Source organism: Vanessa cardui, chromosome 4, assembly GCF_905220365.1.
Source record: "Vanessa cardui chromosome 4, ilVanCard2.1, whole genome shotgun sequence".
Classification (NCBI taxonomy): domain Eukaryota; kingdom Metazoa; phylum Arthropoda; class Insecta; order Lepidoptera; family Nymphalidae; genus Vanessa; species Vanessa cardui.
Genome location: NC_061126.1, coordinates 7,408,802 through 7,431,938, shown reverse-complemented (window position 1 = coordinate 7,431,938; position 23,137 = coordinate 7,408,802). Strand labels below are relative to the sequence as shown.

Below are 23,137 nucleotides of genomic sequence, written 5' to 3'. Positions count from 1 at the left end.
GAAAAATGACTTCATGTCTGTATCCAACTTATTGATAACTTCGAGGGGTTTTGCTTTAATTTCGTCTTTCTTGATGATAGTGATAGTTTTAGGACCTTTTTTTGTTGAAATTAATTCTCGGGATCGTATCCATTTATTTATTTAGAAGACTATCTCATCTTCATTAGAGAACTCATTAAATTGAATATTCTTGCGTTTGTAGAGGACGCATTCTCTTTTAAGACATTTCTCTGCATATCTTGAACAACAAAGACTTTCCAGCAATTCGTGATGATTCTTCTCTCTAATGATTCCCACCTTAAATAAAGATTCCAGCTTGAGATCAATATTAGCATGTACTTCACACATGCATGTGTCTCTTTCCGCCGCAGTGGCTGGCAATACCCAGAATGGACGACATTTCCAAAACGTACAGTAGCTCACCCTTATTTTATGAATCTTCACAAACTTCTCGTGTAAATCTTTTATCGAACTTTTGAGAGTCCTTTTCTGCATTTGTGTTTTAAATCGTGTAATATACTGTTTCTTTCCGGGACATATCGTACTGTTTGCATCATCAACATAAAACTCTTTTATTAATTTAGTGATCTTTGTTTCTGGTAACATTTTGTTTTCTGTATTTTCAATTTAAAGTTTATATTTTTGGATTTTTCTTTGGTTTCATTGAGTTTTTGCCCATAAATATTTTGTCTCAGTCGTTTATTTTCTTTTTTCAAATCCATAATTATTTTTAACAATTGTCTTCGTTTATTGTATTCTAAATGTGGAATTCTTTTAATTTTTACTGAACAGTTACATTTTGGCTTGGTGGGTGTTGTTAATGGGTCCTGATTATCCTATTCTAAATGATCGTTTGTAGTCGTCTCATTACTATAATCGGGATTTATCAATATTGGTTTTAGTTCAATAGTCTTATGTTTTGCTTCATTTTTTTTCTTTTCCCGATATCTTTTAGCTGCTTCACGCCATTTCTTGCACTGTACTCTCTGCTCTCTTGGACTTTTTTCATTTATTGATACGAACTGACCTAATGTTTCTTTTCTGTATTTATATCTTTTCTTTTCTTTTTGTTTAATAATATTGTGTAACTCAGGATCCTGCTGTATGGTGGCATAATTTACACGTTTAATTATAGCTATATTTTGTTTTGCTAACTGAACTTGTCCTACATTTTTTTTTCTTTTACTCATACTATTGATCTGAAAGTAAACAGTCATATTAATAGAGCGTACAATTCTTAGGGTAGGGTATAACATGAAGGGACCGTTACGAATGGTGGTGGCTGATGATAAGTCTGTTCTTAGTTTGCTATAAACTTATACTGATGCTAACTCTATTCTCGGTTTGAAATAGAAAAGAACTTAGATATATAAACCGTTCGTTAGCATGTTGAACTGAGATGGCCCAGTGGTTAGAACGGGTGCTTGTGCGGGTGGTTTCGGGTTCAAAACCAAGCAAGGATCACTATATATATATATATATATATATATATATATATATGTGCTTAATTTGTGTTTATAATTCATCTCGCGCTCGACAGTGAAGGAAAACATTGTGCGGAAACCTGCATGTGCATAATTTCATCGAAATTCTGCCTCATGTGCATTCCACCAACCCGCGTTCCAGCATGGTGGAATATGTTCCAAACCCTCTCCTTAATCATCAGAGGAGGCCTTAGCCCAGCAGTGGGAAATTTACAAGTTATTACTACTACTGTTACTGTTTGTAAATAAGCCAAACATAAGAATAAAGAGAACCTGAAACGCTATAAGTAAAACCTACCATAGATAACTTACTCTAATTCTCTATATTAACAATTTAAAAGAGTAAAATTAGTAACATTTGATGTCTTAGTGTAAGTTTCAAGCAAATTAAGAAAATCGTCATTACCAAACGCCTGTTGTCATCACCGCTTATTAATTATAAACGGTAATGATGCGTATGGTGATGACAATTAGGATGTTACATCGATTTTTCTAGAAAAGTAATAATAATAGTAGGATACCGCTACTCTTTTTGGCATCTTCACTTATAAGTAAGTTTTTATACAATTTATCGTAAGCTTATTGAATGTACTTACCTTGAATGCAAAACTTGACGGAAATGACGTAACTTTGGCTAAACACAACTTTTTTGGACACTTACTCAAAATTTTTGGTGTCGGACCGCGTTTCGGCAGACTTGCGTCTCTTTTCACAGTTTGCTAAGAACTGAGGAAGCGGGTCGGAGTATCGCGTGCCCCGCAAATGCTATACATACGGAACTACCTCCACTTTGATGTTTCCGTGACAGTGTTGACAAAAATCGGTGCTAATTTTTTATTTATTTATTTTACGAAGAAATTATTATAACTTTTTTTTAAATATAGATACAATATGGATAAATGTAAATCATAAATTAAAATCTGCTTATTACATGGGGTAGTCGATTTATTTGACCGCAAACTGTAAGTCATATTTTTTTGCCAGGTGGTGATGATTTTGATGGATGTATTAATTTTGTTAAAAATCAGCTGTTGACTTTGAGGGTGTTTGGATTAAAGTGCTGTATAAAATAAATACGTAAAAAGCCTCCAAATATAAAAAAGTAAAGATATTTTGGCAGTATATTTTTTTCTGTGCCTTCAACGTGATTTTTCAACGATATTGTAAATCCACCCTACTGTGTATGTCTCTAACTCACTAATATTGTGATAGTAGTCCTTGACATGGATCTGAGATATTAGTATTAATAAATACGTACTTGCTTTATGTATTGATAAGGAGGGTTTTTGACGAATTGTTTTCTGATGCATTATACTAGATTATATTAAAGCGTCAGTCTGCTCAAATTATTATACTAAATGCTCGTTTGACCAAATTAGTATACGAAACCGACCATTTTTATTCTATATTATTGTTTTTTATAAGTGGTATTTTAACCAGCATTTTTAATATTTTTAGCTGCTTAAAAATGGCATAATTGTTTGTAGAAAAAGGAAGATCCTTATTCTACCACCCAAGCTGTTTCGTTGTGTATTGGTGGATACACAACGCAAAACTTTCGTAATAACTTTTCCTTCTCTGCAGAATACATACAATAATTTATAAATACAACATGTTTAGCGCTAGAAAACATAACAATTTTCACAACACGCGGTCTGTCCACTGAGATCTCTCTCCACTAACAATTTCTATTTCTATATTATAATAAAGTAAAATTAACGCATTACATTCCAAGCACTTATCTTTATTAAATAAAAAAACACACAAAACAATTATAGATGATTTTTATTTCAACATTTTATAATAAAATTAACTTGTACATTAAATAATAGTATTTGGTATAACTTATGTTACTTTTTTTTCATATCGTGCCGATCTACTTGTCATTAAGGTAGGAACTCTACTTAAATTAAATGTAAGAAAATAGTAATAATAGTAGAACCAGAAATAACAAACCCCTAATGCACAGTAAACTGAAGTAATCATTAGAGGCAGGAATGGTAAAGTTTTATCAAATCCCAAAAATGTATGTATGGAATTCTCATAAATACATACTGCCATAAATCCGTACAAATACAATGACTGAAATCTTTTCAGGCCAGGCAGAAGCATAAAACCTCTTTTCTTGTGAGGTTTCGTCTTAACGAGTTCATATAATGACGGTATGTAACAAAATGCAATAGCCATATGTGTTAAAAGCATGAAGATTTTAATAGAAAGCAAATTTTTCGGATACAATAGAGGAAATAATGAGTAATGTCCAACCACAGATATAAATAAAAATAAGTTGCAGTCAATGTCGCCCAGAACGGAGAGAAAACTGAAACAAATAGAATTTTTAGTTTACTTTTTTTTACAGCACATATATTGAGTAACCACCATGATGGTAATTGGTCATTACTCATAAGAAATTTTAACTACTCCTTATATCGCCGATACACCTTGGAAATTGAGATGTTACGTTTTTGTGCCTTTTATTACTCCGGCTCACTGATCCTTCAAACCGGAACAAAACTATACTAAGTAATGTTGCTTGGCGATAGAATATCAAAAGAATGGGTGGTATCTACATAGAAGGACAGACACACATAAAGCCATATCACCATGTGAAACAAATGGCTTTTCTTGTATATATATTTTTTTTCGTATAGTGAATTGACAACAACAATTGTGTTTTGATAAACTCACCACTGACATCTAAACATGTATAACTCATAATAAAACAATTCGTTGTTTTAATTTTTAACGAAAATTAATAATTCGTTGTACCAAATAATACATCAAAAACAAAACATTATTAAAAAAAGGAGTATAGTATGAAATACAGTTGACCAGTGGTGTTGTTGACAATAGACACAGAAACTATTTTTGTACGGGATATTTATACCAAACAAAAATAATTTTGGTTTTTGTTAATTTATTTCTAATCTAACATTATTTAGTTAATTAATTATATTAATGAATAATTTAATGCTGTGAATATAACTTTCATTATATTCTTAATGACAAACTGGGAAATAGGAATTGCATACCTGAGGGGGATTAAGATCATGAGTATGGCTTTTTCGTGCACATGCCATCCAAACATAAATGCACACGTAGCACACAATGTTAAACATCTGTAAACAAACAAAACCATTAAATTTTATAAATCCATTAACAGAACAAAAAATCCTCATTGCCATTAAGTTTAAAAGATAATATTATCAATACATAGAATTAAACTAAGATTATCAAAATCTTATAGATTACTAATACCAATTTCTATCATATTTAATCGAATAAAATTCTTTGGAAATGGGAATTAATTCTATCATATGTAAAATATGACTATACAATATTTAATTTTTTAATTTACAAATTATATAAAGAGCAGAATTTATCTTTAATCTAATATACAGTGCAGTCTCTCATTTATGATAGAGTATTATTGGTTTTTATAATATTAATTTATATAAAACATTAAATACCTAACAAAACTTAAGCATCTATATCCTCTATCAGCTCCCAGGTGCCAAAGCTTGATAAGAGCAGGAATCATTGATATTGCAGTGATTGCAAAAGTAATACTTGGTGTTATTGTTGGCAACACTGCATGCTCAAATTCTTGTACCAAACCACCTGTCATTGAAGCTTCAGATGTTGCAACTGGGATACCAAATTTTAGACCTGTAATTAATTAATATTCACCTTGAAACATCTAAGTTTATTATACTTAACTCAACAAAGTTAACAAGTTATATTGGTTAACAATGATTACTTACATAACTTTTGTAAAATTTTATCAGCAATATTGTATAGAGCCCAAAAATTCGGAGCCCAATAGGCGTGGCACAATCCTCTTTTAAATGGGAACAATCTTGAAAAAACCTTAAAATAATTTCAATTTCTTAAAAAAATGTAACTAATTTGCAATAAAACAAAACAATAAAATTTTTTCATTACATCATAATTATAGGATGGATAATCCTATAATATTATATTAATATGTTTCTAAAAATGAGGTACCCTACAAAGAGGTTCTATTAAAATAAGACTAACATAAAAAAATAATCAAATAGATTTAAATACCTGTGGTAATTGATCAATGAAGGGTCCAAATGATAAACAAAACACTGATATAACAGTTAATGCCAATTTTATGAGATTTGTCAGTGAGAATGAATACCATGGTGTATGCACACCATCATTTGAAGATACTGTGAAGCAGTATGCTCTTAACATATAGACCACATAGACTGGTGCCACATACAAAAATATGTGTTTAAAGTTAAGTAGTACTGCAAACCAAAAAGCTGTGGCTATGAAGTTGCTCTGGAAAAATATTAAAAAATCATATTAGAAAATTTTCTCACTAAATATTTTATTTACGAAATTAATAAAAAACGTTATTTGAAATGATTCACCATAATCATATAACTCATACTTACTGTTATCATGTTTGATATAGACAACAATAGAATTCCAAATAAAAAGCCATTATACTGAAAGTGAATATGGTCAACCATCAGAAGCCCAGGATTCGCTACAAGAAGTATAAAAACGAGGAGGTTGCCATCGCTTAAAAGCTGTGAACAACTGAAAAAGTTTATTATTATTATTATTAAGCTGATAAAATTGACTTTAAAGTTCATAAACAAACTGCACAGACCTTTTAGCGCCATATATATAAACAAAATCCAATACTATGACTGATAATCTTTGAAATAAAACAGTCATATCTGAAGCATAATTTAAATTTTCTAATTTCACCATCTCCGGGTCAAAAACTTTTGCTATATGAGAAAGACCATACTCCAGCCAAGCAAAGAATGGTGGATAGTCTAGAGTCCATTCTGAAGTCTCGTCATAATACCACTGATCAATTGTAAGATTATGTGTTACAGCAAGCCAATTTCTATGCACTTCAAAATCTGTAGACCGACTGCGAAGATAAATGGTGAATAAAAGGGGCCAACATATGTTATTAAAATAATCAAAGCAATTTTATTACTTACTACAGTGGCATAAAAAATAGTTTCGCTGCCGTTACTATTAGTGATATTTCTACTATCATTTTAGTGCTTAACTCTTAAACAATATTTAGTAAATATAATTCTACACGATGTCGGCCTCATATAGAAACAGTTAAAATTGTTTTGGCAGGTATTTTAAGGAAATTAAAGTTAAAAAGTTGATCAATAAAATCATATCAAAATAATGCGGCTTCCAACTATACACATATTCAATTCAATTTTTAGTTTGACATTGACAATTTGACTTAATAATAATAAATACCAATTTTGACACGGAGGCTATTCACTACTCGATCAAATTTTACTTATAATACGACAATGCATTTTTATTTATTTTATAAATAATATTATAGATGATTTTTTCTAATATAAGAAAAATAAAACATGCATATTATTATTGAGATTATGTATCTGATTTAACTACATTTTATGAGTCTATTTAAAAATATTTCAAACATACATTTTTTTGGTTCTTGCAAACTTTCGACAAAAAAACGAGAAATGATAAATCATTACTGTCAACTAAAAAACGTCATTTTCAAATTGGCATATTATGTTATTTATGTTTACAATAGGAAACCAAAGTTAAATAATATACCTACTTTGATTCTTAATATACATTTAACTTCAGTTTTACTAAAGATTACATATATTCGTTTATAGAATGGCTATACTACATAGGGCTTTATTTACATGGTTTATTTTTTTAGTTTTCTTAATATTACTATGTCTGAGATTAGAATCAAGAACTCATTGGAATTGGTTTATAGTATTTATTCCCATGTGGGTCTACGACAGTATTTTATTAATTTATGTTTTATTTCACATGATATCTCATTGTCGAAATGGTATTGAAAGATTTAAAGGAACAATCAATAAAAACGTTTGGTACATAGCAGCTATAGGGCTCAAAATGGCTGCACAAATCATAATTTGCATAAAATTGGAATATACAAAACTTAATTTGCCAATATATGTAGTAATGGCCCCCATTTGGATGTTGCTACCAGTGCTTTGTGTTAAAGTTTTTATGCATCTAATAAAGATTTCAAGTAGAAGCAGTAGGTATTAAGAATTCTATATTTAGGCTTAAGCCCACTACTTTATTTTGTAAAGTATTATTATAAATATTTGGTGGGAACATGTGACTATGAGATAATTTTAAACTTGGCACTCATCCATTGACATCGTCAGTTTGCATAGTCATGACAAATCATTGGCTCTACTAGATTTTAGAAGCTGCAGTGATATAATATACCATTTAAAGGAGAATAACTTTTAAAAATGCCATCTATAGCAGAAAATATTGCTGATATTAAAAGTACTGTAGTTACTGAGGTGCCGGCTGGTTCTACTGTAGTTTTAAACTGTGATAGTAATGATTTTGATCATAACTTTATGTTTTGGCTCATGGATTCCCACCCTTTACAAATAATTGGCCCTGAGACGACATTTGATGAAAAAAAATATAAATATGAAGTATTATCAGGAAAGCTACATATAAATGTGAGTACTATTGGTAATATTAGGTATTTCTTGTAATAAATGTTAAACATTGTTTATTTTTGAAAATATAAATTTGGTCTGTTTGTTTTTATTTATAAATAAATGTATGATAGCTAAGAATAAAATGTATTTATGAATATAGTATAATATATACTATTAGTATTATAATAATTATATCCAAATCAATAACCAAACCTCATTAAATAGATTTTTCAATGGAGTTACAATATAATTGGATAATTTAAAGTAAAATAAGACTGTTTTAGAAGATGTTATAATATTTCAGAGTGTGTCACCAACTGAATCTGGATATTATAAATGCTTTTCAAAGAAGCTTGATGGTGTTGGTGTTACTGTAGGGGAAGTAGAAATGATTGTTCATGGATCAACATTCACAACAGCAGATGCAATCAAATTGTCAGCTATTGTAATCTCCATACTAGTGCTGATAGTATGTGCTGTTATATACTTTAGGTTAAGGAAAGAATGGAACAAATATGATGGTCGTACAGCTGTGCCAGGTAAATATGTTTTTAACAGATGTTTATTTGATGGTATATTAATTCTTGAAAATTATAATGAATATGATCTAGATAAATATATATCTCAATAATATGTTGTAATTTTGTTTCATAATATATTTATATTTAGCAAAATATATAGAAATATTTAAGTTTTGTTTTATTTCATTATTTAGTGGAAGATGATGAAGAGGATGGTGAGGAAATATATAACCGCACTACTACTGCTATCAGTCAACCAGCACCAGGTCCAAGCAGAAACCAATCATCAGAACATCTTCTATATGGTATAGATAACCAGGGCCTAGACACAGATTTTAATTCTGTCTTTGAAAATATACAAATAAAAACACCAAGTCCAAGTTTAATATAAATTTTGTTTCTGAATTACAAGTTATCTGTGAATCTATATATTATGTATATACTGTTATATATTAAGAAATAAAGTAATAAAAATAATTTTTTAATTACGCTTTTGATAACTAAAAATAAGTAGGATTATGGATAGACCAGGTCAAAAAAGTAGTTAAGTATTCAAACTTTATCAATATTTAAATATTTATTACACTATTGAGTGAAGTATTTTTTGTTTGACTTTTATAGTCCATTTTGTATATAGAGATATTAAAATTTAATAAAAATTGCTAAAATTTCATGTTTTATTTAATTAAAAAGTGATGTCTTGAACATTATGCTTATCAGGTGTGCTTTGATTTTCACTAGCATTTGTTCCTTGAGAAAGAGGTGTTGTATCCAGAGTTTCATCATCCTCATCTTCTCCATTTATTTCCATTTCAAACACTCTAACCTTCCTGTGACTGTTTGACAAAACAACAGCCACTTTACGACCACCGGATACAGCAATACGAAAACCATCCATTTTATCGAGAACCTTATAAACACTAACATCCAATTGTGGTGATATATTTCTCCTCACAACTTTCTCATTAAAAACTAATGACTTTGATTTCATATTGAATTCAGTTGAATTTTCTAAAACAATTTTCAGTGGAACTTGAATAAAAATTGTACAGTCTTCTATACTTGGATGATTCACTAGAACTGATAAATATTCTGGTGAATAAAACTGAAGGTCAAGAATTGAGAGATCCTTCTCAGGTATATCAATATTATCACGTAGTAAACAAGAGGATATAGAAAATTTCGAAGCTGTTGCTATACAAATTCTATCTTTAATATTTACAGACATGAATTTTATTCCTTCTGTCATATGTTCACTGTCAGTAAATGCCATCATGAATCTTTCCTCATTAGCATCGAATATCTGTGATATCCTTAAATGTTCCTTTGTTAATTTGTTTTGATATTCATTTAGTTTAAGGTTATACAATACAGAGAAATACTTGGCTACATCCTTAATTCTAACATCAAATATTTTACCCACAGATATTTTTAAGTGATTCTGCTGTTGTACCAAAGAAAACTTTTTAAATTCTAACATAGAAAAGATTGTATCATTCTCTTTTAATAGACATGAATTTTCTTTGAGAAATTTATGCCATGGATTGTCTTCATCATCTGGGAGTATTGTTAAATCTTCATCTAATAAATATTGACCCAACCTTTCTAGGTTAAATTTAACAGGTCTCTCCGTTGGACTTTCAGTGTTTTCCTCGTGAACATTATCAAAATTGTACAAAAACTCTGCAATATGAGTGAGCTCTTGTTGAGTTATTTTTACAATTTCACTTGAGGTTTGCTCATCCAGTAATCGAACTATTACAACAAAAAGCCACCTAAAAAAAGCTTTATAATTGCGCATTGATACATCAATTACTTGTTGCAGTTCAAGACATTTGTTTAGAAAGGCACAAGAAGCTCTTATTGCTTCGGTAACCATTTTCTCTTCTAAACATAAAACCTGAAATAAAAATGCATATTTGTATTTCAAGACCATATTTAAGGAGAGGACTGAGTACCGTCCCATTCTAAAGTAAATTTCCCTTTGTTGCAACTGTGAAAATATAGAAGAAGTAAATATTACCTTATATCTATCTGGTATTCTGGTTAAACCTCTCAATTCTGCTAGATGATACGTAACACTCTGTCCAATAATATTTAGCTGTCTTAAAACTAACTTTTGTATAGTTGAATAACTCAACTCAACCGAATTGCCAAATTTCTTTAAACCTTTGGCTGTTAATTCTTGGAGCAAGAACACTTCTAATTCATCTGATGGGACTCCTGAAAATAAATATGATAATACAATAACAACATATTTGGTGGTTAATTTATTATAAAAATACTCAACGCAATATATTTTCTATGCATAATATAGGTGTATTTAATATTAACTCCGTTCATAATAAATTTGATAGTTACCTAACATTAATAGTTCAAGCAAATCTGCTGACACTCCACCTTCTGCTACTGAAGAAGCATAATATGCCATTTTTGTGTCCATCTCTAATAGTATATGTTCCCAAGCTTCAGTTATCGAAATCATTGTTCTATCCAAATGTGTCAACAATGACACAATTTGACCATGTCTAGTTGCAACTGTAAACAGTTCTTCAGCATAAGCTGATAATACACTTGTGTTTACAAGAGACAAATTAATAGTATTAGTAGTTTTGTCCAAGTACAATACTTGCATAACACTAAAATCTTCAGATAAATTTATATCAAGTATTTTATATTCTCCATAATCATCCTTAGTGATGTGAGATAGATGAATAGTCCCATATGGATATCTACCAAAAACACTCATATAAATATTTCCACTACCATATGCAATCATTAGCATACTCAGTTGGGTCTGATCTATGGTGTCATGACAACTTTTTATATTATCCTCTACACCCTGATTTTTATATGTATTACTTGGAGAAGGAGGATTTGGTAGAAATATGGATGGGTCATCCTGAAAATAAAGTTAATTGAATTATAAGGCTACAACAAAAGTGAACTTATAATAAAATTTTCAAACAAAAAACTTACATATACATTATATTCCAATGCACTTTCTAAATTTCCTGATTTAACGGCCCAAGTAATACAAGGAATTCCATAATTATTTGCCATATAAAATTCTTCTGATGTTTCATAAGCAAAATCATATTTGTCAATAATTTCTTTATCTTCAATATCTATTATGCAAACAGTTCCAGAGTTGTAACCAATAGCCAATGCCTAAAAACAATGACTAATTAAAAAGTAAGTTATCAGAAAAAAAAGGTAAGACGAGTATCATAGAATCATATCATATCTATAGCATTAATACACCAACATTAAATATGTTTTAAAAAATACTTTTTGAGGGTGTTAAAAAAGTTATAAAATTATATAGATTCTGAGTTAATTCATACATTTAAAAAAAAAAACTTATAATAATGTACACAATACAACACAATTACAAATTATGCTACTCATTTTACCTTGCCATCAGGTCTCCAAGCCATTGAATCAACCACTATATTATCTTTGGGAGGTGGTAAATTCCAAACTTTTTGCCAGTGCAGCCTATGAACCTGGACTTCACCTGTAAAAGTAGAAAACAAAAAAATCATTTATATTCATTAAGTGTTATTTGTAAACAAAACATAAACATATAATTAATTACCTTTAAAATTGCTAAGAGCTAATAAATCAAGACGGTTACTCCAAACCATAAGATCTACTTGATTAGCAACATGTTTCTCTTCCATTTGTCGCATCCCACAATGAAACATTTTGTCCAGTTTGTATTATTTTTTCTGTATAAAATAATAATGACGACCAGTAAGAGCAATTACTAGATGTAAATCACTGGGAAAATCTATTCGACGTTTGTTTTACACTTTAAAGGACTAGTATATAAATTGAGGAATTAAGTAAGGCTCGAAAGTATATTTATAACTAAATAAATTCTTCGTTATAGTAGTATAATCGTTTTATTGTAATTTATATTATATACGTAAAACGCAAAAGTTAAATATCTAGTTTGAATTTGAAGAAATGATAATTCTGTGACAAAAAACAATATTAACACGAATTTACTATTTAACACAATTTAAGTATCTTAAATAAGTTATTTCACGTCCCTTCTTTCACCGGTGAAGATTTTTTTTTTAAATTATGTAAAAACAAGTGTCAACTGTCAAATTAGACAATCACATTGACATAAACTTTTTTATACATATATTGTCTCATGGTAAAGGTACACACCATACAGTCTTTTCAGTTAATTAAATTTCATATATTACATATTCGATAAAAATAAGTAATTGATCTTGCCTTCCACACGTTCTTGCAAAACAATAAATATAAGAAAGAAAATATAAGAGCGATAGATCTCTCAATAGCTTATACATGCTCGTTATTTTTAGTATAATCCTTCTCAATTATAATAATAACTACAAATGAAATTACTGTGCTGTTTTAATCGTTATTTCAATATATGGAAATCTCGATGTATGAATATCGCATAGTTAAATTAAGTTTACAAATTTAACTTAAACTATAGAACTTTAGAAGTAATGACAAAACTGGTTTTTACAGTTCGTGCGTATTGAAATAATGCTTAAAACTCCTCTCCTTCAGGGAGTTCTTCAAAATAAACATAAAAATATCGCATCTTCCCTGTTATTAGGTACTAAATCAAATGCTATTACATTTTAACAAGAACAAGTTGCTACACAAGAAACAATTTGGATTTACAAGGGCTCGCCCAACAACTGACGCTGGTTGAGCGCTCTCAAAAAATATTTACAGTGCCTGGGAGGAGTCACAAGATGCCCTAGGGAGTTTTTGTGATTTACCGAAGGCCTTTCGTCACCTCTAACTTTGGTCAGGAAGCTACGTCATTATGGAATCAGGGACACTGCACTCAGTCTTCTGATTGGAAATTCTGAATGGAAAGAGATCTCTCGGGGCTCAGGTTACCGTGGAGCCCCTTAAGGATCAATTCTTGGTCCATTTCTCTTCCTTGTTTATATAAATGACCCGCCACATGTGTTAGTTGATCTCGAGATTGTATTGTTTGCTGACGCTACGTCTTTAATTTTTAAAATAAAAAGACGCCTTTCAATGTTTGACGATGTGAAAAATGCTCTTTCAGAAATGGTACATTGGTTTAGTGTCAATAGTTTAATGTTAAATAGTAAAAAGACAAAATGTATTTAATTCACTAATCCCAATGTAAGATATGTCAAAACGAATGTACTGTTAAACGGGGAAGCGTTAAATGTATGTTAGAATCAACAGAGTTCCTGGGTATAACCATAGACTCTAAGCTCCAATGGGCCCCCAGTAAATTGGCGAATAGACTCAGCTCTGCAGCCTATGTGGTAGAAAAGATTAGACTTTTGACTGATGTGGATACGGCTCACCTTGTGTATTTTAGTTATTTCCACAGTATTATGTTATACGGCATCCAACTCTGGGGTAATGCAGCTGACATTAATACCATTTTTGTACTGCAGAAGAGGGCTATTCGTGCAATTTATAACCTTTTATAATAAATTACCAATCTCATACTAAATTGATGGTTAGCCTTTAATGGTTTTTGAAATATATAGGATTTGAATCAAATAATTTAAATATAATTCAGTACACAATGAAAAAAAGAGTTATATAAAAATAACTTTAAAAATAAGTTTATTTTTACTTATGTTACAATGATTGCACTTGCGGGTAATTAAATATATGATATTGATAATGTTTTTGATTTTTTAATATTGTTAGGTATTAATATTATTTAGTCCAAACAGTTCATTAAAAACTGCTGTTAAACCAAATGTTTCTAAATATTTTGAAAAACTGCTCATATCAATACGTATTTCCTCAAAATTTTTAAACTTTTGGTTCAAACTTCTTTCAGCTATGTTAAAGGTTTCTGTTTTTCTTATCACAATTTTCTTCCAGCTCATTGATTTTATGATTTTCCACCATTCTTGGCAATCACTTTCAAGACCTTCTATGCATATAACACCAGGCTTTCCTGATAAACAAAAACCTGTTAAATTATATTCTCTTGCCATTTTCACAATCTCCTCTCTCTTTTTCTTGTTATAAATGTGATGTGAATAAATCCACAATCTTGAAAAATTATATGTGCCACTAATTGCACTACACTGTGGACTTGTGGCTTCATTTAATTTATTTTTATACTGATCTATATTTTCTTGAACCCATGAAAATGCTGTGTATAAACACTGTTCTCCAAGGTGGTTATTTTTAATGTAATTGGTGAGATCAGAGTTTAAGTCCGACTCTTGTTGTCGATTTAATTGATTACATCTTATATACATATCTGGTTCTTCTTCTGGGTACAGGCTTGGTAAATTAACAGATATTTCTAATTTAAAGCCATCTATTACAAGATTTAATGTAAAATCTAAATGGTTAGGTGTATATGGAGTTCTATTTTCAACAAAATCTTTTATGTCTTTAAGGACATTAACATCAGTCAGGATAATATTATCTTCATTATAAATAGAAGTTAAAACTTCAATTTCACTTAATTGTTGCATTAAGCAATTAATTAACGTTAACTTAAACGTTTCTTCAGATTCCATGCCTGTTTCGTATATACAACTCGTTTTTACTTTTCCTTTTGAAATTTTTTGGTTAATTTTTCCACATTCAATTTAATCTTGTAAATTTAGAATATTAACCTTACATCTCAGTTTTGTAATTGATATTTGATAGCAAATAACTGTGAGCTGTGACTATTTATGTATTACCGATAAAATAATTATTGAACATTTGAAATAATATAAAATTAAATTATTAAATAATTTGCTCGCTTAATAATTATTTACCAAATATTATCCAATAAGAGGGATATAATTTAATTTTGTTATATTATCTTCAGTACATTCTTGTAAGTTTTAAACTTTAAAATTAACTTAAAATTTATCAATTAATTAACAAGGTAAATATTTTACAAAACAAAGTGAGTGTTGCCACTGCAGTCGAGGGAAAAGGGCCCGGCAGTGGGTACCATAAACTGCTAAAAAATAAAAACTTTTAAAACTAAAACCTTATTAAGTTTTACACTTGCATTGGCGTATTTTACGATTCATAAGCAATTAAATTTTCAATTTAAAAAGGTTTAAAAAATTAACAGCTCATTTAAATGTTGTAAGTCGCTACAAAAAAAGAGCTATAACAACAACAACAGCCTTTATATTTCCAACAGCTGGGCTAAGGCCTCCACGATAACGATATTTTCCATCACCGCCGAGCACGAGATTAATTATAAACACAAATTAGGCACACGAAAATTCAGTGGTGCTTGCCTGGGTTTGAACCCGCAATCATCGGTTAAGATGCACTCTTTGTAACCACTTGGCGATCTCGTCTACAAACTGAGTAATTAAATAGTTTAAAATCTAATTCAAAATTATTAAAAATTAATTTAAAATTATTAAATATTAATTTAAAATCTACTTTTAGCGAAATCTTCCTCATCGTATCTGCTTATGCAGAATATATTGATGGCTGATTGATGTCAGTCTGTTTTTTAGATATGCTATATAATAATTTCATATCATGTTCTGTTCACATATAACATTACAATTACACAATGAAATTGTCAAGAAGATTTAGATAGGATATATTGAATAGCTTTTAATTGTATGGGAATATATAGCTAAATAAATATACAGTAAATTGCTGTATTTTAACAAAAATAAATTAGGTACACTACCTTCAATGTCGTAATTGTCACTTGTCATATTTAGCGGTAGCTGATGTATCCTATTGTCAATGCCAATGTCTAAATCATTTTGATTTTGCGACTTGTTCTTTTTTGCATATAATTTAACTGCATAGTGTAAAATTTATAGGGCATATTTGATAAAATTATAATGGCTTCACCGCTGGAACAATTTGTAAATAATGTGAGAACTACTTCGGCTTCGGGTAAATTATATACTTGCCGTTTACCGTGTATATATCATTGTATGATCGAGTTAATACTTATTTATGTTTTGGTTAATAGGCAATTTTCGTGAATTATGCGATATTATTGGAAAATCTGATGAAGTACTACAGCGAAACAGTGCACATTTAAACACTGTTCTGGAGACTCTAGACATTCAGCAACATTCTCTCGGAGTTCTAGCTGTACTTGTCGCTAAATTCTCTTTACCACAGGTATTACATTTCTTTCATATACATAAGCAATGATTTTGTTTAAATTTTACCATTTGACTTTCTTGTATTATTTAGTTATATATATACATTTTCCACTCAATATTTTTGCCAAAGCTTTTTTTATTAATGTTATACCATTATTGTTGAATTCTAGAGTAACCCTGATGTGGATAGAACAACAATGTTTCAACAAATCCATGATTTTATTAGCAATTGCAATGGTGAACAAGTTCGCTTTTGTCCAGAGCTTTGTAAGTAATGTTTTAATTTATACTTATAAAAATTAAATGTGAAAGTAACTTTGCCTGTCAGCTGCTCTTTCACGGCCAAATCACTATACAGAATTTGATTGATTTTGAATACCAGAAACTTCAATGATGAACTATATTTTTATGCCTAACACTTGACTACCCTTAACACACAAGTTTCAGACAATAACGTGTTCATTATAATTTGTAAGGAATTTGTTATTACTTATGTTAACTTTGTAATTATGAATATCATTTTTGGTAATTTGGGCGCTAATACATTAACTTATTAATAATTACAGATGCTGATCTATGCCATTTACTGACTGACCACTTAGTCGAACTGAAGCAACCTATAAGAGGGATCGAAATCTTAAGGAAAGCAATTAGGAAAATTCAATTGTTTGACTCTCAGTTAACTTCCATCCATGCTGATTTATGTCAATTGTGTCTCCTATCTAAATGTATGAAACCTGCTTATGAGTTTTTGGATACTGATGTAACAAGCATTGGTTCAGAGGTGAAAATTATTTTGTTTTACAATACAACATTTGAATGATCAAAAATTACTTTTATTATTATTTGTGTCATTGTAAAAATCTTGTTCTGATTTCAGCTGGGAGGTGTTAATGACTCTAAGCATTTCCTTTTATATTACTACTATGGGGGAATGATATACACAGCCATGAAAAACTATGATAGAGCATTGTATTTTTTTGAAGTTGTAGTCACTGTTCCTGCAATGGTAGTTTCACACATAATGTTAGAAGCTTACAAGAAATACATTTTAGTATCATTAATTTTGCATGGAAAGGTAAAGAATGTTTTTATATAAACAATTTAACTACTATAGCCATCAAACATATTTTATTATTTAGTAATAAATGTATTTTACCTAATCCAGATACAACCAGTGCCTAAATACACATCCCAAGTTGTATGTCGCTTTCTGAAACCCCTGTCTGTTGCATACCACGAATTGGCTACTTCTCAACATACTGCTATAAAACATAGAGAAACTTTTGTACGAGACAAGAACATGGGGTTGGTTAATCAGGTGAGAAATTGTTTTATGGAATTTTTTTATGAAACATTCACTGATTTTAGAATTTTTATACATTAAGTTGAACACTATTCACTATATATTCACTGAATTAATATCATACATACATACATTTAATAAGAGTAAATTATTAAATAGATGATAAAAAAACAATGTCTATATAATATTTTTGATTAGTATTAATAACTTTTGACTGATTACTATAATCAAAATGAAAAATAAAGCTGGTATTGCCAGTTAATTTTGCTGATGTTTAAATATATTTCTAAAAATAAGTATAATGTGCTTTTATTACTAAATCGAAATTAATTTCGATTTATACTCATTATACTTATCTTTAATCGACCAAATTTAACAAATAAAATGGGTGAAAAAGTTTATGTTAGAATGATATGTGTTCTGCACAGTAATTAGTATTACAAATTTTATTTGGTGGTAGGTGTAATCTACCGCAAAATAGCAAAAATTTTGAATTAGTTTCATGTCAGTATTTATGTATATTTATACTGATAGTTACATCTATAGGTATTAGGGGCATAACATATTAGTTCAACAATATTCTATAAAAGCTGTAGATCTAAATATAACTATTCTTCAAATCTTGTATGTATAATATATTTATTTTTTAATTATAAAAATTCCTTTACGTTAATAAAATATTTATTTTGTTTTATAGGTTCTGAGTTCCATGTATAAAAAGAACATTCAGAGACTGACTAAAACCTTTTTAACACTCTCATTAAGTGATGTTGCTTCCCGTGTTCAGCTAACTGGACCAGCTCAAGCCGAAAGTTATATTCTCAATATGGTAAGATATGTTTAAAAATATAAACTTAACTTTTGGTTGTTAAATAAATTAATCTTAAAAATCCTTTTAAAGTGTTGTTACACATAGTGACTTTATTTGGGTAGCTGGCTAGTAAAATAGCTTTAATCAAAAGTCAAAGTATTACAAATGAGCAAAGTACCCTATTTTTTATTATTAGTTCCATGTTGATTGTAGTATTAGTTTTATATTAAATAATATAATGCCAGGCTCAGTGTTGTAATGTAGTATTAGCTTTATATTAAATAATATAGTGCCAGGCTCAGTGTTGTAAAATATAAGCATATTGTTGTAATTTATCTTTTAAAAATTAATAATACAATAATTAATTTTTAATGTACATACTTTTATGTTTATAATGTTTCGCATGTCATTGAATATTTAAATTACAGATTGAAGAGGGAGAGATTTATGCCATGATAAATCAAAAGGATGGTATGGTTGTATTCCTTGATAGTCCTGAGAAGTATGCATCACCTGAAACTTTATGTGTATTAGAACAACAAATGGCTGCTTGCACTAAGCTCCATCAATATATTCAAGAAATGGATGAGCAAATTCAAGTTAATCCTCAGGTATTTTAAACTAATTTATTTGCTTTTTTGTTTTAATTGTTTATTTACCTTACCTTAACTTTTTGTTTAACTGAATAGCTAACAATTCATTGAAGTTGATTTTAGTTTTTTATTCTATTTATTAATTTGTGACTGTGATTTAGTAATCGAGGTTGAATTTCAAATTTATAACAAGAATGTCTATTTATTATATAATGTTTTTCTTTTTAGTATGTGAAGAAATCTGTTGGCAGTCATGATGAAGATATGCCAGCAACAAGTCAAAACTCAAAAACTGCTTATTCAATGTAAACATGTATTAATTTTAACCACATAATTGTAAGTTTATAATTGTAACAATCCATTAAACAATTACCATAAAAGTGACCTTTTATTCCCACAATCAAAACAAATAACAATAGTAAAACATCCCTATCACAAGTCTATATAGCTTCATGTACGGACTCAGTGAACACAGTCATACTCTCTAGAGGAGTCTGTGGTGTTATTCCATGGCCTAAATTTGCAATATATCTATGTTTACCAAATTTTTGGACCATGTCAATAGTCAATTTCTTAATTTCTTCCTGAAAAGAAAATGTAATGATTTAAAATTCTGAAATTATGTGTAAAATACAACAATCTCATAAAAGAAAGGGCTATGCTTACTGGAGTTTTGTACAAATCTTGAGGATCAAGATTTCCTTGCAGAGTAATATTGCTACCTACAATTTTTCTAGCTTCAATGGGATCTACAGTCCAGTCCAAACCAATAGTCTCATAGCCCATCTGGGCTTGTATATCTAAGGAATGTCCACCACCCTTTGCAAAGATTGTCTAAAAGAAAAAAAAAACATTAACACACCATTTTGTTAAATGTTCAATCATTTATTAAAATAATTCCTACCATAGGCACTTGATCCAGACTTTTTTCTTCCAATATTTTTTTGACACCTGATCTGATATCTTTTAAGTAAGGTGCAGAAAACTCAATGAATTGTTCTCTTGTGAGGTGGTCTGCACTTGATTCAAAAACTTGAAGCAATTGAGCTCCACTTTCCACCTGCATATGAATTAAAGATTAGAAATTGAATAAATAACAAAATAAATACAAAGCAACAACTTATAAGTAAACTACCTGCATGACTAAATAGTCCACAATAACTCTAGTCAATAAACTAAGTAATCTATGAACATCCTTAGAATATTTTTCTAGCCAGTCCTTTGTTTTAGACATAGTCTTACTTCCACCGCCTTCTATCATATATCCCATCAAAGTAAACTAAAAACAGAAAAATTATTAGTTAATATATGTCACGAGATTACAAAGATAACATTAAAGGAACTCTTGAAAAAGTAAAATGTATATGATCAGTATTAACAAAAGTGCTATTTATACATAACATTCATTGTTGAAAATGCCTAACAAAAAATTTACTTCAGACTGCATTTTTATAATTATATCTCATAAATAGAATGAATCTACCCTGAAACTATAAATAAGAAATTAAAAAAAAAACATAAAATAACTAAAAGTAAATACTGATCTTCATATTTGTAATTAATTGATTTAATTGATCACAATTAAATTAATAATAATCAATGCCAATATTAAAAGGCCAATCAGATATTAATATATACTATGACAAGTTGCATTTGTAGGTACAACTTTTCAAATTAAGACTTAGTCTACAAAATGAATAATTTTATTAAAATATAATCTCATAAAATTATTCAGTAAAATTTCTAACATAAAATATGACTGCATTAAAAATTACATTACAAGTAATATTCTTAAATTTTCTAAAATCAACAACATCACACATCTTAAAAATTAATAAAATCTTACTGGTGCTCCTGTAAATCCAATCAAGGGTACTTTTCCTTCTATTTTGTGCCGTGTCAAAGTTATTGCATCACCCACATAGGTAAGTCTCGATACAGCACCTTCTTCTTGAAGTCCATCTATCTCTGAGACATCCTGGAGAGGTGTTGGGAAGACAGGGCCCTGAAATTATTTTCTAGAATTATACCAATTGTTTGAATTATATAAAATCTACTTAATAATATTTTAAAATGACTGACTGACCTTTAATACAGCCTAAGTAAGTGATACTAATGGGATTTTATGTTTTGGAATTGGTGTTTAAACTTGTTTTTAATGAAGTACCACTATAACAGTATTTTACGATAGAAAATTTCTATTAATATATTACTAATTGCTTTATCTTAGGTATTCGAATTTGATACTAGTGATTATGGAGACAAAATTATTACAACTCTTAATAATAAAGAAATACCATATTTATGATTAGAAATGAATGACCTTAGTATTAGTAGTGTTTCACAAAACATACCACGCCAGGATGCATTTCCACAGTCATGCCTAATGCTTGTGGTATAACCAGAATGTCACTGAAAATGATTGATGCATCTAGGTGTTCATAACGCCTCAACGGTTGAAGTGTAACCTCACAAGCAAGTTCAGGAGTCCGACAGACAGTAAAAAAGTCATGTTTCGCTCGCACAGCTTGAAACTCCGGCAAATATCGCCCAGCCTGTCGCATTACCCAAACAGGAACTTTATCAACTTCCTTGCCACATGCTGCTTTTAGCAACCTATCATTTTTTAAAGGTGGAAAGTTCTGAAAATGAATTGCATTTTTGTTTAATCACTTTGATATAAATAATTTAAGGTATATTGCAAATAAACTAGTTACAAACCTTGTTAGTATACTCCATTTTTATGCACGTAAGCAATTGTAAGGTAATTATAAACAGTAGAAAGTTAATTATAGCAATGTTTTTTTTTGCTTATCAATTCCAATAAAATTTGTTTTTTTATTCGCCTTTCAGCCGGTGGTACATGACAATTGTAAAGACATTGTCAGTGTCAAAATGACTTTCTTTTTCTTTTCTCTATAAAAAGGCAAATGAATTACACAATACATTTTAAGAATGATAAAAAATTTAAATTATCAAATAATGTTTACACTTTATCTGTCAAACCTTTTCATTCAGTCATTTTAAGACTACATTCTACTAAGAAATTATTGTGTTACATTTAAATAACAAATTAATTATTATCTATTGCTTTAAGATTAACTTTTATGTTAGTTAAATGTGAAGCCAATCAGTTACATCGATAACATGGGTTTAGACTAGTATCTATCCAAAAGTTGCAGTAAGAAACTTTTAGTACCTAGGTACACTTAGATATAACCGATTCTAATGGAAGTAGGTAAAAAGATAAACAAATCTTAAATATAAGAGTTTCATGCGATTTGCTAATGGCTCAGTTAATTTATGCACTACTAAGAGTTTATGATGAGTAGGCATATCTTTATTTATAATACAATATTACTACACTTCATTACTTATTTCCAGTTTCATTTTGCTTGAATTTTATAAATTAATCAAGCAATTATACTGTGTAAATTTGTTTTCAAATGTTGTTTATTGGGCCTTTTTCCTGTTATTATTGGAATAGAGTATAAATTAATAGGTAAATATATTTCGAATCCAAATTTCTAATTAAAAGATTTTGCTAATTCTGTTAAGTTAGTTTTTAATTCTTCTCAACGAATTGCTTGATTGTGTGCTCACTATACAGGTACACCTTTACTTTACTGTTACCCTTACTCTTATAATCCGATAGAACGGCAATGCGACACGACCGAAGAGAGTCGAAGCACAAGACTTTAAATATTTCCAACTTCCCGAACTTCCCATTATCTAGAAATTCTTGTCTGAAAATCAATTTTGTTTTTTATTAGTTGGAACACCGTTTCCCATGTCCACGAATCTGCAGCTTCTA

At 29.4% G+C, this 23,137-nt stretch overlaps 7 protein-coding genes across 7 annotated transcripts; 3 read left to right on the top strand and 4 right to left on the bottom strand.

Moving 5' to 3' along the window:
- Nucleotides 1-3,282: 3,282 nt before the first annotated feature.
- LOC124544372 (probable dolichyl pyrophosphate Glc1Man9GlcNAc2 alpha-1,3-glucosyltransferase) lies at nt 3,283-6,749 on the bottom strand. The gene is made up of 8 exons (XM_047122892.1): nt 6,482-6,749; nt 6,136-6,408; nt 5,915-6,062; nt 5,556-5,798; nt 5,249-5,354; nt 4,955-5,153; nt 4,517-4,603; nt 3,283-3,804 (listed from the first exon to the last, which is right to left on the bottom strand). Exons 1-8 carry the CDS (start codon nt 6,538-6,540, stop codon nt 3,330-3,332), a joined length of 1,590 nt encoding a protein of 529 aa, XP_046978848.1. The 5' UTR covers nt 6,541-6,749; the 3' UTR covers nt 3,283-3,329.
- A 275-nt stretch (nt 6,750-7,024) lies between these two features.
- Nucleotides 7,025-7,571, top strand: LOC124544041 (transmembrane protein 60). The gene has a single exon (XM_047122430.1). It carries the CDS (start codon nt 7,164-7,166, stop codon nt 7,569-7,571), a length of 408 nt encoding a protein of 135 aa, XP_046978386.1. The 5' UTR covers nt 7,025-7,163.
- LOC124544040 lies at nt 7,507-8,985 on the top strand. Its single transcript, XM_047122429.1, has 3 exons — nt 7,507-8,005; nt 8,292-8,526; nt 8,703-8,985. Exons 1-3 carry the CDS (start codon nt 7,784-7,786, stop codon nt 8,897-8,899), a joined length of 654 nt encoding a protein of 217 aa, XP_046978385.1. The 5' UTR covers nt 7,507-7,783; the 3' UTR covers nt 8,900-8,985.
- Nucleotides 8,986-9,171: 186 nt separating this feature from the next.
- LOC124544038 (anaphase-promoting complex subunit 4) lies at nt 9,172-15,405 on the bottom strand. The gene is made up of 7 exons (XM_047122427.1): nt 15,291-15,405; nt 12,110-12,242; nt 11,925-12,028; nt 11,488-11,679; nt 10,870-11,410; nt 10,532-10,731; nt 9,172-10,408 (listed from the first exon to the last, which is right to left on the bottom strand). The coding sequence occupies exons 2-7, from the start codon at nt 12,216-12,218 to the stop codon at nt 9,194-9,196; spliced, it is 2,361 nt and encodes a 786-aa protein (XP_046978383.1). The 5' UTR covers nt 12,219-12,242; nt 15,291-15,405; the 3' UTR covers nt 9,172-9,193.
- Nucleotides 12,447-15,284, bottom strand: LOC124544039 (RWD domain-containing protein 2B). Its single transcript, XM_047122428.1, has one exon. It carries the CDS (start codon nt 15,042-15,044, stop codon nt 14,208-14,210), a length of 837 nt encoding a protein of 278 aa, XP_046978384.1. The 5' UTR covers nt 15,045-15,284; the 3' UTR covers nt 12,447-14,207.
- Nucleotides 15,406-16,229: 824 nt separating the features above from the next.
- Nucleotides 16,230-19,703, top strand: LOC124544166 (COP9 signalosome complex subunit 3). The gene is made up of 9 exons (XM_047122624.1): nt 16,230-16,395; nt 16,475-16,629; nt 16,784-16,880; nt 17,180-17,397; nt 17,494-17,691; nt 17,782-17,934; nt 18,617-18,748; nt 19,159-19,341; nt 19,552-19,703. The coding sequence occupies exons 1-9, from the start codon at nt 16,341-16,343 to the stop codon at nt 19,630-19,632; spliced, it is 1,272 nt and encodes a 423-aa protein (XP_046978580.1). The 5' UTR covers nt 16,230-16,340; the 3' UTR covers nt 19,633-19,703.
- On the bottom strand, nt 19,616-22,217 carry LOC124544167 (uroporphyrinogen decarboxylase). Its single transcript, XM_047122625.1, has 7 exons — nt 22,045-22,217; nt 21,678-21,965; nt 21,170-21,328; nt 20,459-20,602; nt 20,228-20,383; nt 19,990-20,157; nt 19,616-19,907 (listed from the first exon to the last, which is right to left on the bottom strand). The coding sequence occupies exons 1-7, from the start codon at nt 22,060-22,062 to the stop codon at nt 19,764-19,766; spliced, it is 1,077 nt and encodes a 358-aa protein (XP_046978581.1). The 5' UTR covers nt 22,063-22,217; the 3' UTR covers nt 19,616-19,763.
- Nucleotides 22,218-23,137: the final 920 nt, after the last annotated feature.

Excerpts from the sequence above, each read along its gene's own strand:
- LOC124544372 (XM_047122892.1), bottom strand. The coding sequence starts at position 6,540 with ATGATAGTAGAAATATCACTAATAGTAACGGCAGCGAAACTATTTTTT. Across the intron at positions 5,355-5,555 it reads TCATTGATCAATTACCACAG|GTTTTTTCAAGATTGTTCCC; the intron begins GTATTTAAATCT and ends AATTATTTTAAG. Across the intron at positions 3,805-4,516 it reads ATGATCTTAATCCCCCTCAG|TTTTCTCTCCGTTCTGGGCG; the intron begins GTATGCAATTCC and ends TATTTGTTTCAG.
- LOC124544041 (XM_047122430.1), top strand. The coding sequence starts at position 7,164 with ATGGCTATACTACATAGGGCTTTATTTACATGGTTTATTTTTTTAGTT.
- LOC124544040 (XM_047122429.1), top strand. The coding sequence starts at position 7,784 with ATGCCATCTATAGCAGAAAATATTGCTGATATTAAAAGTACTGTAGTT. Across the intron at positions 8,006-8,291 it reads CAGGAAAGCTACATATAAAT|AGTGTGTCACCAACTGAATC; the intron begins GTGAGTACTATT and ends ATAATATTTCAG. Across the intron at positions 8,527-8,702 it reads TGGTCGTACAGCTGTGCCAG|TGGAAGATGATGAAGAGGAT; the intron begins GTAAATATGTTT and ends TTCATTATTTAG.
- LOC124544038 (XM_047122427.1), bottom strand. The coding sequence starts at position 12,218 with ATGTTTCATTGTGGGATGCGACAAATGGAAGAGAAACATGTTGCTAAT. Across the intron at positions 11,680-11,924 it reads CTTGGAGACCTGATGGCAAG|GCATTGGCTATTGGTTACAA; the intron begins GTAAAATGAGTA and ends CATTGTTTTTAG. Across the intron at positions 10,732-10,869 it reads GCTTGAACTATTAATGTTAG|GAGTCCCATCAGATGAATTA; the intron begins GTAACTATCAAA and ends ATTTATTTTCAG.
- LOC124544039 (XM_047122428.1), bottom strand. The coding sequence starts at position 15,044 with ATGGAATCTGAAGAAACGTTTAAGTTAACGTTAATTAATTGCTTAATG.
- LOC124544166 (XM_047122624.1), top strand. The coding sequence starts at position 16,341 with ATGGCTTCACCGCTGGAACAATTTGTAAATAATGTGAGAACTACTTCG. Across the intron at positions 16,630-16,783 it reads CTAAATTCTCTTTACCACAG|AGTAACCCTGATGTGGATAG; the intron begins GTATTACATTTC and ends GTTGAATTCTAG. Across the intron at positions 17,935-18,616 it reads ACATGGGGTTGGTTAATCAG|GTTCTGAGTTCCATGTATAA; the intron begins GTGAGAAATTGT and ends TTTGTTTTATAG.
- LOC124544167 (XM_047122625.1), bottom strand. Across the intron at positions 20,384-20,458 it reads TGGACTATTTAGTCATGCAG|GTGGAAAGTGGAGCTCAATT; the intron begins GTAGTTTACTTA and ends ATTCATATGCAG. Across the intron at positions 20,158-20,227 it reads GTCTGGATCAAGTGCCTATG|ACAATCTTTGCAAAGGGTGG; the intron begins GTAGGAATTATT and ends TTTTTCTTTTAG.